Source organism: Glycine soja, chromosome 19 (genome assembly GCF_004193775.1).
Source record: "Glycine soja cultivar W05 chromosome 19, ASM419377v2, whole genome shotgun sequence".
Taxonomy (NCBI): Eukaryota; Viridiplantae; Streptophyta; class Magnoliopsida; order Fabales; family Fabaceae; genus Glycine; species Glycine soja.
In genome coordinates, this window is record NC_041020.1 from 48319666 (window position 1) to 48333753 (window position 14088).

A 14088-nucleotide genomic window follows, 5' to 3' on the forward strand; every position below is an offset into this window, starting at 1 on the left:
ATTAACCCAAAATGTCTGGAACGCTAAAACTTTAAAATAAAATTAAAATGAATATATTTGAAGCGGAATAATGATTACGACACAATTCATGAAATGTTAGTGTAATAAATTACAGACCAAATTGAAATATAAATAAATTAAATTCTTAAAGTTATCTAAATTTAAACGAGTCTTAACATGCAAGGTATTCATAATTATTTTTCACTCTGGTGATTTCAAACACAGTAAAGAAATGCTACGCTACAATTAAATTAAATTGAAAGAGAAGAGTGGTACGTGATTTGCAAAGATGTTTCTTTTGGTTCATCTCTGATCGAATGATATAGAAACAAAAAGATTACAAATTATGTACTCTATTTAATTGTGTAATGATAAACGCCAATCACAGTCCCTGTGTAAAATTCGGGTAGGCAGCCAATGACTAACTAATAGTCAGAACCAATCACTGTATATGATTACATGGATGAACAATCACTATTTCTTTTTCTTTTCTTTTCTTTTTTCGGGACATTCTTAGTAAAACGTCCATCAACTCCTCTGTCTCCTGGGCACTTGGGTAACTACGGGTCAGTGTTCTATGAAGAATAGCTGTGGAACATTTCCGGACCCGTAGACCATGAAAACAAATCCTACCGAAACATGTGACCTGAAAGGCAGCATCATCACAAAAATAAGTAAAACTTTGCTTAGTATTTAAAAAAAAAAACTAACATGCCACAGCAAACTAAATTAGAAAATTAGAGAAACATTTATCATGCAGTTGAGAATATCAGGTTGTGCCTTTGATGTTCAAGGAAAAAGTTTAGATAGTAGATACACATCACATTGGGGTTGCATCATTTGCTAATGTCAACATAGGTTATCTTCAACTTGTTAAGCCATTTATTACAAAAGGGTTCCAGAGAAATTCAACAGAGTTGGCTACAAAATAAGTAGTTTCTATTTGGATCAAAAGCAGCTTATTTTCTCTCCCATCCTTCTTTTTCACTTTATCTACACAATTTTTAAAATGATAACCAAACGCAATTTATTAAACTGCTTCAAATACAAACTTTAGGCAAAATAAATATAATGTTTAGAAACTAGTTCAAATTAATATTTGCATCTTAATTTAAAGAACTCAGCTGGTTTTCTATTTTTCCTAACACCGCCTGTATGCTTCAATCTACCAGAGGAGCTTAGGAGCTCCAACAAGGGAGATGTCAACTACGGGAGATGTCATCTACTTGGTTCTTACGGCCAAATTTCAAGCAGCAGTCACCTTTGCATCCGCCCCCTCCCAACAAAACAGGAAAAAAACAGGAAAAATATGATGCACTTACATTGACAAGAAACGTATCCACAAAAGAGGAACTAGAATCCATCTACAATTTTGATACCAGCACCCTTGTCCCAGTCATCTGGAGAAGCAACATCTGCCATAACCTTTTCCTGACCACGCCAAAGAATCTGGGAACAGTTCCAGCATTGGTTTGGTCAGCCATGCATGTTGAAGAACATACACTGAGGAAGAGAACCCATTGACACTATGTAAATAAGTACTTACTCTATCAATGACCCCAAATTCCTTAGCCCTTGTTGCATCCATATAATATGGTCTCTTCATCACATTAGCAACTGTTTCCTCTGACTAGTAATTTAGAAAGAAGCAAATAACAGAAATTAGATTTTACCTCATCTTCCCTGAATTATATATGACATCTAGTACCTGTGCATGATACTCACATTTCCCGTGTGTTTGGCCAGTAGTTTAACCAGATTGTCCCGGTTAATTATCACCTGAGGAAAAAAAAGAATTGTAAAGAAACATTTTAAATACATAATTGGACATTGTTTAGGGTTTAAATAAAAACAAAAGGAGGAGATAGGAGGGACGGGGAAAGAAAATGTTCAGATTCACATTTAGCATTTAATCTAATGATATAATTGAAAGTAAACGTGGAAAGAAAGAAAAGATGAATAATTGCTCCCAAAGGTACAAATGAATCTGTGTCTAGGAATTCCATCAAGAGTTTGCAATTAAACTTTGTGAGTGAAGATAAAGTCTTAGATCAAGAAAGAAAAATAGAATGAACAATTGCTCCCAAAGGTATGAATGAATCTGTGACTAGAATTCCATCAAGTGTTTGCATTTAAAATTTGTGAGTGAAGATAAAGTCTTAGATCAAGAAAGAAAAATAGAATGAATAATTGCTCCCAAAGGTATGGATGAATCTGTGACTAGGAATTCCATCAAGTGTTTGCATTTAAGATTTGTGAGTGAAGATAAAGTACTAGATCTTAAACTAGAAAGACACTCAAAAACTCATTTACAAACAAATTATGGAGACTAGGTTTAGAAAGAAAGAAAATTTGCTAAGATGTTTGGGGGCAAATCTGCAACCAAGGAATTCCATGGAGAGATTATATTTAAAATATGAAAGTCAAAAGGATATATAAAACTCTTGAACTCTAATTGGAAGTACTATAAAAGCTTCCTGCATGAATAGTGTTCTAATGTAACTTTATCGACAAGAAAAATAGTCAGGCAATATTACATGGTGATTGCCAAACAACCATAACCATTTGGGGAGAGGGGGGACCAAAGTAGACTAACCTCCTTTGCACGAATAAGAACATCACTTGCAGGCATCAACCCAGAGGAAGGAATACGAGGCTGCTGAATCATGGCTGAAACAGAAATCAATAGAAAACTATTACATCTGTAAGGAATTAAAGGAACAAAGCCACAAAGTTAAATCCAAACTGTACCTTTAGCATGTGGCATCATAAAGCGTTTACCCGGAGACCCTGCTGAAAGTAGCAAACAGGCTTGACCTATAGCAGATCCAACCGCCACTGTGTGTATCTGCTCAGGACGCCAAATCCAAATCCAAATACATGACAAAAGATATGTTCAAATGTTAGTGAAGAGAAAAACACACAGCTCCACAAGGAAGAACAATCCTGCTGCCCATCAGAATTGTTTAGAAATAAGTAGCTTAAATTAAGTCATAAACATAAATGCCATATGACATGCTAATAAACTGTAGCACATCAAATAAACACGTGCAATTAATTTTAAACAGAAACCCAAGGTAACCCACAATCTTGTCTCATCTTGTTACTACCAAGAACCATCATCAATAGTAGTCAACAAGGCATGCAACTAAATAATCATTCGAAGTGATTCTTAATTTAAAGAAACAAACCTCATTTTTCAACTGCATCATTGCATCATAAATGGCAAAACCTTCTGTCTCCATGCCTACCTGAATGCAAGAACTCAAAAGGCATGAGGATAACAAAGGAGAAAGGAAGACAGACCGCTTAATTTATAGATTATCTTAAACTACAGATATAAAAAATACAAAGTAAAGTGACCACAGCAAATCGAACATTTCACATAAACAGCAAGCCAGAAGCCAATTACCGTTTCACCATCATCTCGCGTAGTCCCAGTGGAATTTATGTAAATATAGATTGGCTCTTTAGGATCCATATACTGCAAGTACATCAATTCTGCAACGACAAGCTCCGTGACAGCTGGCACCAACTGAGATTCAAAAACAGTCATAGCAGGTTGTACAAATTGCAACAACAAAGTATTAACTGCAATAAACAGCAGAATCGGAACCAGATGCAATAACACATAAAACAATACACAATTGACAATTGAACACTTACAGGCATGCCAATGTAAACAATTCTACCATGGAGAAGCAGCGAAGGCAGGTCAGGTGGCGGCCTTCTGGGCCGGTGTTCGTTGTATGAAACAGACCTTTCAACCTAATTCAACCACACAATTAATTGAGTTACCCCAACATATAAGCATGACTACAGGAAATACAAATTACAAATAGTATACACTATATAGGTCACTCAGCCAGAAAAAACAGGCCATCCAATCTCTTTCAGCACATGTTTAATTCAAAAATACTAAGCACAGAAGCTGGGACACTAAATTCTAATTTATAATTTGTACCAGGAAGTAAGTACTAAGTAGCATGTTATGTTACCAGAAATCCTAGCACAAATCAAATACTGAGCCATAAGTGAGAAAATATATAATTACTTGAGCGGGAGTTGCCATGAGTTTGGGGGAGTCGAAGATGTCGAGATAAGGAAGGGTGTCGGAGTTTTTGGGAGTGTTGAGGAGCGTTTCAGGGGAAGAAGCAGCGACGGAAGCGAGCTTGGAGAGAAAGGGGTCTTTAGGGTTGAGAGGGGGCATTGGAATTTTGGGTCTGTTAACGGAGCAAGAAGTTTTCAGATTTCTGCATCTCCTCCTCGTAGTGGTGGGGGACTGTGGGGAAGTGGGCATGGATACACGCAAATACGCAGCCATCATGGTTCCGCCTACCATGGCCATGCTGCACAAACACTTCAACCAGAAACAGATGAGCCACCAAATATCAACTGCCAAGTTTCTCTAATCTCTAGTTTAATATTTAATATACAGCTGTTTCGATATATTTTATTGCTTTATATATCATTTTTTACCCGTCAATATTGCATTTGATTTTTCATTTTAGTCTTTTTTTTCAATTTCTTCCTTATAAAATTGCTGACGAAATTAATAGAACTCTACTTTAATACGTCACACAATTATAAATAATATGTTTGGATTAGATTGGTGTGTTTGGGACAACCGTAAAAATTATATTATTTCAATAATTGATTATAATCATATCAATATTTGTTTGGGTAAGTTTGCTGAATAATTAATTTCGTTTGAATGAAAAAAATACATATTAAAATTGTATAAAAACAATTGAAAGAAAACAAATTTTTTATATGTAAAAAAAAAAGTTTTTCCTAAATTTAAACTAGGATCTCAAACATCTGGCTTATTTTGGAAATAACCTATTTTCTAAAAACAACAACTGAAATTTTAAATTAGATTATAAGTTCTCTCAAACACCCTTAACATAAATAATTTCATTTTCACGTTAAAAGTCAAAATATAAAATAGTTATTTCCATATTTTTAATTTTTCACCATGATTTTAAAGGCCAAAATCAATTTAGGTAACCATTTAAACACATTATAAGTCATATGTTGCGTTACGTGATTTTTGTTTTACTTCATCTAAATATATTTGGTTTTTTCTTTTGGTCCTTCCAAATAGACTTAAATAATTGTAAAATAATATTTGTACAATGTTCCTATAAAGCAGTGCCAATGAAAATTTTGATTGTTGTGAAAGATTGAATGTAATTTTAAGTAGGATGAATAAGTACAAATCTTTGTGTTTTTTTTTTTCCTTTTATATTGATTATACTTACTAACATTAAGAGAGTGAAATGTGATAAAAAAAAATTGATTTCAACAATAAATTTTGATAAAATTAAATTCATGGAACGATACCTTAGATTTGTCTTAAAATGTTATATGATTTGCAAACTTGTTTCGTCTTTATGGTTAAATGAGTTTTTTATAAAGTTGTCAAACAAATCTTAAAAAACATAATCCAATTTCCTCTTTCTTTGTTATCTTATTTTTACAACAAGATATCAAAGTTCAATCTCTAAAGGTGAGCGCTTCATCATGTTAGAGAAGAAAAATTTGCAATTCAACATGTCAAATGTAGAATAATAGCTTATAGCTAAAGTTCCTCATGTTTATCTTAAAACATTGTATGGTTTGTAAACTTGTTTCGTCTTTTTGGTTAGATGAGTTTGCTAAAAAAAAATTGTCAAACAATTCTTAAAAAACATAATTCAATCTCCCTCTATCTTTGTTATCCTATTTTTAGGATTAGGTATCAAAGCTCAACCTCTAAAGGTGAGCATTTCTTGGTGTTAGATAAGAAAAATTTACAATTCAATATGACAAATGTATAATAATAGCTCACAACTTAAGGAACTTTAGTCATAAGGCTCCAAACCTTTTTTCTTTTTAGATAATTATCCCTACAGGCAAGACCAAATGTTGTAGATGCCCATTAAATCCATATATTATAATATTATAATCCTTGTTGAGTTATAATAAATGGAGAATTTTAAGCATTCAAAAATTGAGAATGAAACTTTTGTTCCATAATAGACTTAGGAAAATGTAAACAAGAAGCAACTCATTGTCAAGGTAGATTACTTTATTAGTTGTCTTGACTGTGACTCAATAAAACAAAGTATTTTGCTACAAAACTATTATGTAGATGTGAGACATTATTGCTCTCACTTATGAAGGAACAACCAGTGTCAAAAAGAAAAAAAATATATATAAACCTTTTGAAAAATAATATAAGATGTTTAAAATGAATGACCATTAGATTATCAATGAAATGTTTGGAGGTTTTTGAATTATCTTAATTGACATTCATGCCCTCGAAAAATAATCTGTTATAAAGGAAATTAATATGAAATTGATATCATCTTTCTAAGAAAATTAACATTGAATATGTTATTCATCTATAAAGATCTTGATTTCACGATATAAAGATTGATGAGTTACTTGATTCGTTAGGATTCATGAACTTATGTTGAATCAAAGGAATGTTGTAAAAAGAATATTTATTCTTATCAAACTCTAATATGTCTAAATTATTTTCCATTATTTTTAGTGTCTAATCTCCGTCTTTGTTTAGGGATTTAGGGTGGATTACATATTAAAGTAGGCAATCTTAAAGAAAACTTCAAAAGTTAAGGAGAAAATTATCATTTTTCCCATCTAAAATTTTCAGCCGAAGTTTGCTTCCATGTTTTTATGGAGCGATAATTTGTCTTCATTTCCAATTTTCCACTCTAAAATGAAAAATAGATTTTCTCATGTAATAATACCAACGTTGGGGACCAGCCCACTACAACATGGCTGCTTGATCCAATTACATAAATTGGGCTCTAAGATTCCCCCGAACAGACTTTTTTTTTAACCTAACAGAGCCTAAGTTGCTGGGCCTCTACCGTCTTGTATCCTAGACTCTGTTACAACTTCTAGATTAATTTGTATATATTTTTTGCACAGCAAAAAGAATATTATATTAATATAAAAGAATAGTTATTACAAGAAGTTACAACCACCAAAGTAATACAAACATGTCCATCATCAAGCAAATATTATAACAGATTAATTTGTATTGTTTTAAACTCGAAATATACCTCTACATGCAACATAGCATACACAAGTAAAAAATTCATAATCTAATTCATCTTTTTAAATTGGGCATGCTGTTCTAAAAGTGTAAATGATATAATTGGAAAAAAATTCCAAAAATACAAAATAAAATAAAAGTAGATTAAGCCTAACTAGACGTATGATAACCTATATTTAACACTTGGATTTTTGCTGGTCTAATTTAATTTCAAGTTGCTCCCGCTTAGAGCGCCATATATGTATGAGAATTGAGGAATTACATAAATGCGGAATACGTTCACCCATATATGTAATAGAATGGAGACAAGAAAGAATTTAATATTGTCAACTTTTAAAGAAAATGAATTCATACAATTTTCTTAATATTCAGAATCAGAAGTACTACATTTATTTTTTATTTTTTTACATAAATCATAAGGACTACCAACAAGTAACAAGACAATTTATAAGAACATAACTAAACTTTTTTTTTTGTTATCCATAAGAACATGACTAAATTATATCCAACTTTAAGTTGTTTATGTGTTCTCCCCATTTTAGTTGGAAAAAAACTTAAAGTTATTTTTTTCAAAGTAAAATACTATTTTTTTATTGTTATGCACTTATATATATATATATATATATATATATATATATATATATATATATATATATATATATATATATATATATTCTTTTCTTCTACTCTCTTCACAGTCAAGTAAGAGAAAGGAAAATTTATACTTTTATTTCCTTTAATTTTCTCTCCTACTAAATAACCTAACATTTATCTCACTTTTTATTCTTTCACTCTCCTTCCTCCCACTTTATTTCAAAAATCAAACAAAATTATTAAAGTGAACAACTTATTTTAGAAGATAAAGTAATTGATTATAATCACAAATGAAAAATTAATAGATAATATATATATATTTTTTAAATATTGATCGTTGATTTTCTTAGAATGATATTCTTTATTTTATCTTTAATAACTTTATATATACAAGGGCACAGTGACATAAAAAATTTACATTAACAACCTTGGTCCCCCTAAAAAGGCTATAACGTGACGGGTGGAAATTGCTCCATTTTCTGAAAGCATAAAAAAAAAAAAGTTATGGCCTAGTAGTTCCTACAAGTCTACAATTGAGCTTCACCTTTCCAACGCGTAAGATTACCAGAAAATGACTACCAATATGTCTTGGTTATGTGAATGTGACGACCAAAGGCAAAAATGATTTGAGTGTCTTTTTTTATTTTTTAAATCCAATTAAAATTATTTTTGATAGAATTAGTTTAGTGATGAAATTTAAATATTACGGATTCTATATTGAAAACGTGTGAGGTGACCGTACCAGAAATTTTCAGTATAAAACAAACGAGACATTGACCCCCCCGGCCGGTCATCTTAGATTGATACTCCTGTTTAACCATCCTTCTTTATTCAATTTGTTTTCCAGACTTGGAAAATTACTATACTTCCGATCAGCCTGGTACAACATGAATGAGACTAAAGAAAATTTAAAAGAAAATATTATAAATATGTTAATCTTTTTGTTAATATATGTGACTTTTTTTTATTAATATATAACATATTTGTTAACTTATAAATACTAATAGTAAATATATTTTTAATGAGAAACTTAAAGTGTAAATTTGTTTGATCTTATTTAAAGTAGTATTAATATCCGAGTCAAAGAGAGACTTCTAATCCAACACATTTCGAACTTTAGACTAAGTGAAAAGGGAGCCGATTGATAGAATAATTAATGACCTTTAACCACTAATAATTAAAGGCGCGTGATTATGACAAATTCTTTTTGAAGTTAATTAAGTAGGAGGAAATGTCACCAAACGGATCTTTTCTATTAATTGAAATTAATTATAAAAAAAAGTATTGTTAGCCTTCGTCATTATTGATGTAGGAGTGGAGGGTATCTTCACTTTCCCCCACTGTTTATTGACCATACCCGTACCAGTCATGTCATGTAGTATTCACCATATGTTAGGTTGGTTTGGTGTCTGAGAATTGAGAAATTTATGCGAACAATAAATAATGAAAATTACTATACCAAATTATTGACCTTTCACATTAACAGTGCCAGGACTGTCACTAATTACTTTGGTCCCCTCAATCTCCATGAGGAATGGAGTACTTATTATAAAAGCTTCTACTACATGGAAAGGCTATCATAATCTAACTGCATACTTGGTATTTTTGAAAAAAGATACCGATATAATTTGTGGGGCCTGGGTGTATAAACCTATGGTTTTGGCAAAGGGACCACTATTATCTTTAATTTGGACAGTGTTAGAACATAGAATGTGATGGAACCCATCGTTAACAACCCAACCATAAAAAAATATGTAAATGGTGGGGAATTTAAGTTTTTTATACATTATACAAAAAAACTCTCTGTGCCGGCAACTTGGCCTTTTGCCATTAATCTATTCATTCACTCCACCCAACTTTGTATCTTCCGTGTTTGTATTCTCATCAGTCTTGAGAAAGATCTAACGTGTTTAATAAAAAAACTAGCGTAACGAATAGTAATAATTCCATGAATCTCAGATAATGAGGACTAAAACTTTATCTCACCGATACCTTATATTTAGCTATTTTGTTTCACCTTAAGGCACCCAAAATTAATCAAATTTGCATCTTCCCAAATTTAAAGCTTGCACTTCGATTATGAAAAAAAATAAATTTCCACGCCCAACAAAATCTCATACAACGCTGGTCCTCGTAAAATTCAATTAAAAAGTCAATTTACAACAACTCCATATAGGCAAGCGTGGAAAGTAATTAAAGCATTATGCCTTGGCTAGCTCTTACAGCAAAGAATTAAGCATTAAATGAAACTAGAACACTGAACCCATGCAAATCACGGGCAATGAAATTTCAATTTGGAAAAATAAATGCAAAATATAAAAGAAGGGACAGAAAATGCATGACAAAAAAAGTTAGTGTACAATATTGATACATGGGTTTTTGCTGGACAGTTTTTATATTTCTACAGGATAATAAAACTTCAAAGAGTTGTTTAATTGTTTCTGGTAAGGTTCTTCGATCAAAATTGAAATTTTAACTTAAAACCCATAGTGCTGAACATTTTGTTAGTTTTAATAATAACAAAAATACTATAAATACAAAGAACTGTGGTGTATAAGTTATAATCTACCTAAAAATAAAAGATTTGGTTCCTTTAGAACAAAAGATTTTGTTACATGCATATTCAGTTGTTCAGAAAATCAACAATATAAGTGCACTTTATTCTAAGTACACCTCCTTATTTTAAAAAGCCAAAATAAGAAATAAAATGATGAATCACTGTCATTGATTCGACAATTATTTATCGGCAACAGGACAATAATACATAAACATTGAATCTTGGTCATGTATACAATGAAACCCGAATATGAAAATTTTAAAAAAAAAAATAGAAAATAATAAATTTAGCTCCTGCACCTGGTGATGGCACTGCAGCCACGGCTGTAAGGGTTGGCCTGGGCGCCAGGCTGGCAATTGTAGTAGGAGGCTCCGCGGCGAGAGCAGGGGACAGTGTTCCTCTGCAGCGCACCGTAGCTGATGTACTTGGTCGTGGCTAAGATGCGCCGGCTGATCTCGCTGTCCAGCTGGAACTCCTCTTCCATGGGCATGGAGGGTATCCATGTCATTTCCATGCCCAGCGCTCCCGCGTCCGCTGTCGGCGACGAAGACAGAAGAAGCAAGAGGGTGGCACAAATCGCGAGGAAGAGCCACGAATACGTGTTTGCCATTGATGTTTGTTTGTTGAGGTTGTTTTCTTCTTTCTTCTCTGTCTTTGAAGGTTGTTGGAATATCATGAAGCTTCGGAGCTTACGATTACAATGTTCCTTCTTGCTTTGGTTTTGCAGAGTAACGGCAGCATTATTTGCAACCAGTTTTAAAAGACCCCTGCGTTACATAATGACACTCGATTACCCTTTATTTACATTCCTGCCATTCCCATAAGAGAAATTAAATGTGTAAAATTTCAAATTAATTGATGCTTAAAGAAAGTTCATTCCATATTCCTTCAAAAATATCCATAATCATTTTCATGAATATTTATAAAAAAAATAAAGTTAATTTCTTATTTTTATTGAAATTTATTAAATAATACGGATATAATAATTTTTTAATATTTGATATCAATTAACTCACTAGGATTGTTATTAACAAAACTCGTTAAAATCGATCTAATGACAAGCAATTTAAATAATTTGAATAATTTTTTTAATTCAAACCTTATTATTTTCATTGTACATTAAAAAAATACTTAATACTTTTATATAGAGACATCAAATTATATTATAGTAAAATTTAACTAACAAAAAAATAATCATGAAGTGCTTGGTTTCATATTTAAATTCTATGAAAAAAACTATAAAAAAACAATAATTATTTTTTTCTTAACATCAATTATACTCAATACAAAATTAATTTTAAAATTGTACCATCTAAAGTAAGCTGCGAAGTTTCTATTCAAATACAAATCCTCATGTCCCTCTGTAATTTTACTTCTAACCAAACAAAGCACTATTTTTATTCTAATAACATAAAAGATAACTTATCCTAATAAATACTTAATAAAAATCCACAGTAACAAAGTCGACGGCAAACTTTTATTGAAGTCATTTATCGGGGTTTAAGTATAATTTATCCTAAAAAACGTTGGTGTATTTAAATAATATTAGCAAAATATTTGTTGTTTCATAATTGCTAATCATTACAATGTGTAGTCCATCAGGAACATATTGTTTTTTAATTTGATTAAAGGCATTAAATTATCAACTTAGCAACAAAAATTATTAAAAATAAATGATACATGTTTCACCATTAAAACTGTTTATAGAAGAATAGACGACAAGAATTCTGCATGAATTTGGAAAATTCAATCTTAATGGAAGATACCTTTCATAAAATGTTTGATTAAAGACATGGACAGAGTGGAGGAAGGCAAAGAATATGCGAGTGGTGCATTAATAAATATTTATTGTATTTCTTTTCTGGGCTGATAGTATATTTTTTTACATTACTGTTTAATTATAAACTGACAAATATAATTAAAGCTATCTTAAAAGTCATATAAAAAATTATTTACTCCTACAATTAATAATGTGAAAAGTTTCCTACTAACAATATATATGTTAATACGATTCACAAGTTCATTAATTCGTTCAAATAGTAATTAAAACAGTAAGTATTGTGTCTACAAAAAATTTGTTATACTTTGATGACGCATATTCAATTTGTAAACAATTTTAATTGTAGTGAAATAACTCATTCTATTTCAAATTCCTGAATTAATTTTTCTAAACTTAAAAATACATGATAAAACAAAAGTAGAATTGTATAATAGAACAAATATCAAGATGAATATGTTGGGGAGTATTCTATTGAATTTTCTCTTGATGTAACTAAATAAGTTTTTCTCTATTTAATATTTGCTCCAATGTTCTTTGCAGCGTTAATTCCTAACATGAAAGAGCCTAGTCCTTCTAGTTTCATTCTTTATTCCTCAACAAACTTATTCTAAGCGAGCTCATTACACAAAAAATGCAATATTTACTAGATTACTACACATCATTCATAGAAATGCAGGCCTCTAGCTGCTCTACCAAGTTCTAAGGACTAAAAGCATTTTCCAATACTCAAAGCCTAACAAAATATATAAATGGGTGATCAAGTCACAAATATGAAAACTAAACACATATAGAAGTAGAGAACACTAGCAATAATATTAAATAAATAGTTAGAGTTTTTACCTCAAGAGTGCTTAGTGAAAAAATTCCCTTACAATGAAATGTCTAGCCCTCCATTAACAAGGATGACTCAATACAAGGATGAAAATGATGTAGGAATGAAATGGTGAAGTACAAAATGTGAAAAAAAAATGTCTTCTTTCAGCCTTGGTGTCTTGTTCCTTCCTTTACACATTGTTTAATGCTTCATTTCCCATCCTCTCTTAGTTTTTAAAGACTTTTGGGATTTTCAGCTTACGAAGGCGTGCTCTATGAGCATGTCTCCCTGAGCGAGAGTTAGTGGCTGGGCACTAAGCGGGATTGAACGCGCTAAACTCGAAAAGAGACAAAATCCTTGCTAGACAGACTGGCTACGCGCTAAGCGTGCTGTTCTCTGACTCAACATTCTTCTAGGGTTTCGTACTTGCTTAGCGAGCTGACTTCCTCACTAAAAAAATAAGTCTTGCCTAGTCAATCTGGCTCGCTGAGCGAGCCCTTCAGCAACATTTCAAAATCTTCTCTTCTTTAGTCTAAAAATCTAAATAAGTTAAACATTAATCATCTAAATGAAATTTTCACTGCATAATTCACACAAAAATAAATTATTTACAAATCTCACAAAAAAAAACATAAATTAAAAATACATTACTACTTTTTATCCTATTTGCGATGCATGTAGTACTCACGAATAGCAATTACCAATATAGTTATTAAACTCTAAGTTTTATACTTTTACCTAATGATTACCTTTATCTAAAAGTAAGTCTTACGATTATATTTATAAAAACATCTGATAAAAAAGTTCCACTTACATATAAAGCACCACGTGCGACATATAAAGCAGGTATTTCTAACCGCAGCCATATTGTATGATGTATGTATTAGTTTTATATTCACCTGCTACTCCTATTTTTTAAATGTTGTGAAGTGTCCTCCTTTACATATGATTTTTTAAGAATGTCTATTTTTAATGAATAACAGGCAAGGTTTTTCCGGGATGATGAAGTATTGAAAACTTGTTCACTATAATTCAATGATGGATAACAGCTAAGTTTCTCACACAAGGATTTAGATATATAAAAGTCAGAAAGCATAGAGGATAACTAATTAATAATTGAATAATACAAGTGTAGAGTTGAGGAGAAGGTGGGAACAGAGTCAAGTCAAAAAATTACTACGACTTGAGATTACCAGAGCATCTCATATTTTATCGTTTGCAGTTTTTTGTGTATGATATTTGAATAATCTATATTTGATATGTGCAATAAAGAA

At 31.3% G+C, this 14088-nt stretch overlaps 2 protein-coding genes across 2 annotated transcripts; both read right to left on the reverse strand.

The window, feature by feature from the left end:
• Positions 1-225: 225 nt before the first annotated feature.
• Positions 226-4431, reverse strand: LOC114400225 (ATP-dependent Clp protease proteolytic subunit-related protein 3, chloroplastic-like). The gene is made up of 10 exons (XM_028362566.1): positions 4055-4431; positions 3667-3768; positions 3413-3535; positions 3192-3251; positions 2752-2848; positions 2597-2670; positions 1726-1779; positions 1547-1630; positions 1323-1449; positions 226-646 (listed from the first exon to the last, which is right to left on the reverse strand). Exons 1-9 carry the CDS (start codon positions 4346-4348, stop codon positions 1354-1356), a joined length of 984 nt encoding a protein of 327 aa, XP_028218367.1. The 5' UTR covers positions 4349-4431; the 3' UTR covers positions 226-646; positions 1323-1353.
• A 5798-nt stretch (positions 4432-10229) lies between these two features.
• On the reverse strand, positions 10230-10962 carry LOC114399221 (protein RALF-like 1). Its single transcript, XM_028361357.1, has one exon. It carries the CDS (start codon positions 10894-10896, stop codon positions 10507-10509), a length of 390 nt encoding a protein of 129 aa, XP_028217158.1. The 5' UTR covers positions 10897-10962; the 3' UTR covers positions 10230-10506.
• Between the last annotated feature and the right edge of the window lie 3126 nt (positions 10963-14088).

Excerpts from the sequence above, each read along its gene's own strand:
- LOC114400225 (XM_028362566.1), bottom strand. The coding sequence starts at position 4,348 with ATGGCCATGGTAGGCGGAACCATGATGGCTGCGTATTTGCGTGTATCC. Across the intron at positions 3,252-3,412 it reads CGCGAGATGATGGTGAAACG|GTAGGCATGGAGACAGAAGG; the intron begins GTAATTGGCTTC and ends TCTTGCATTCAG. Across the intron at positions 1,780-2,596 it reads TTCTTATTCGTGCAAAGGAG|GTGATAATTAACCGGGACAA; the intron begins GTTAGTCTACTT and ends TTTTTTCCTCAG.
- LOC114399221 (XM_028361357.1), bottom strand. The coding sequence starts at position 10,896 with ATGATATTCCAACAACCTTCAAAGACAGAGAAGAAAGAAGAAAACAAC.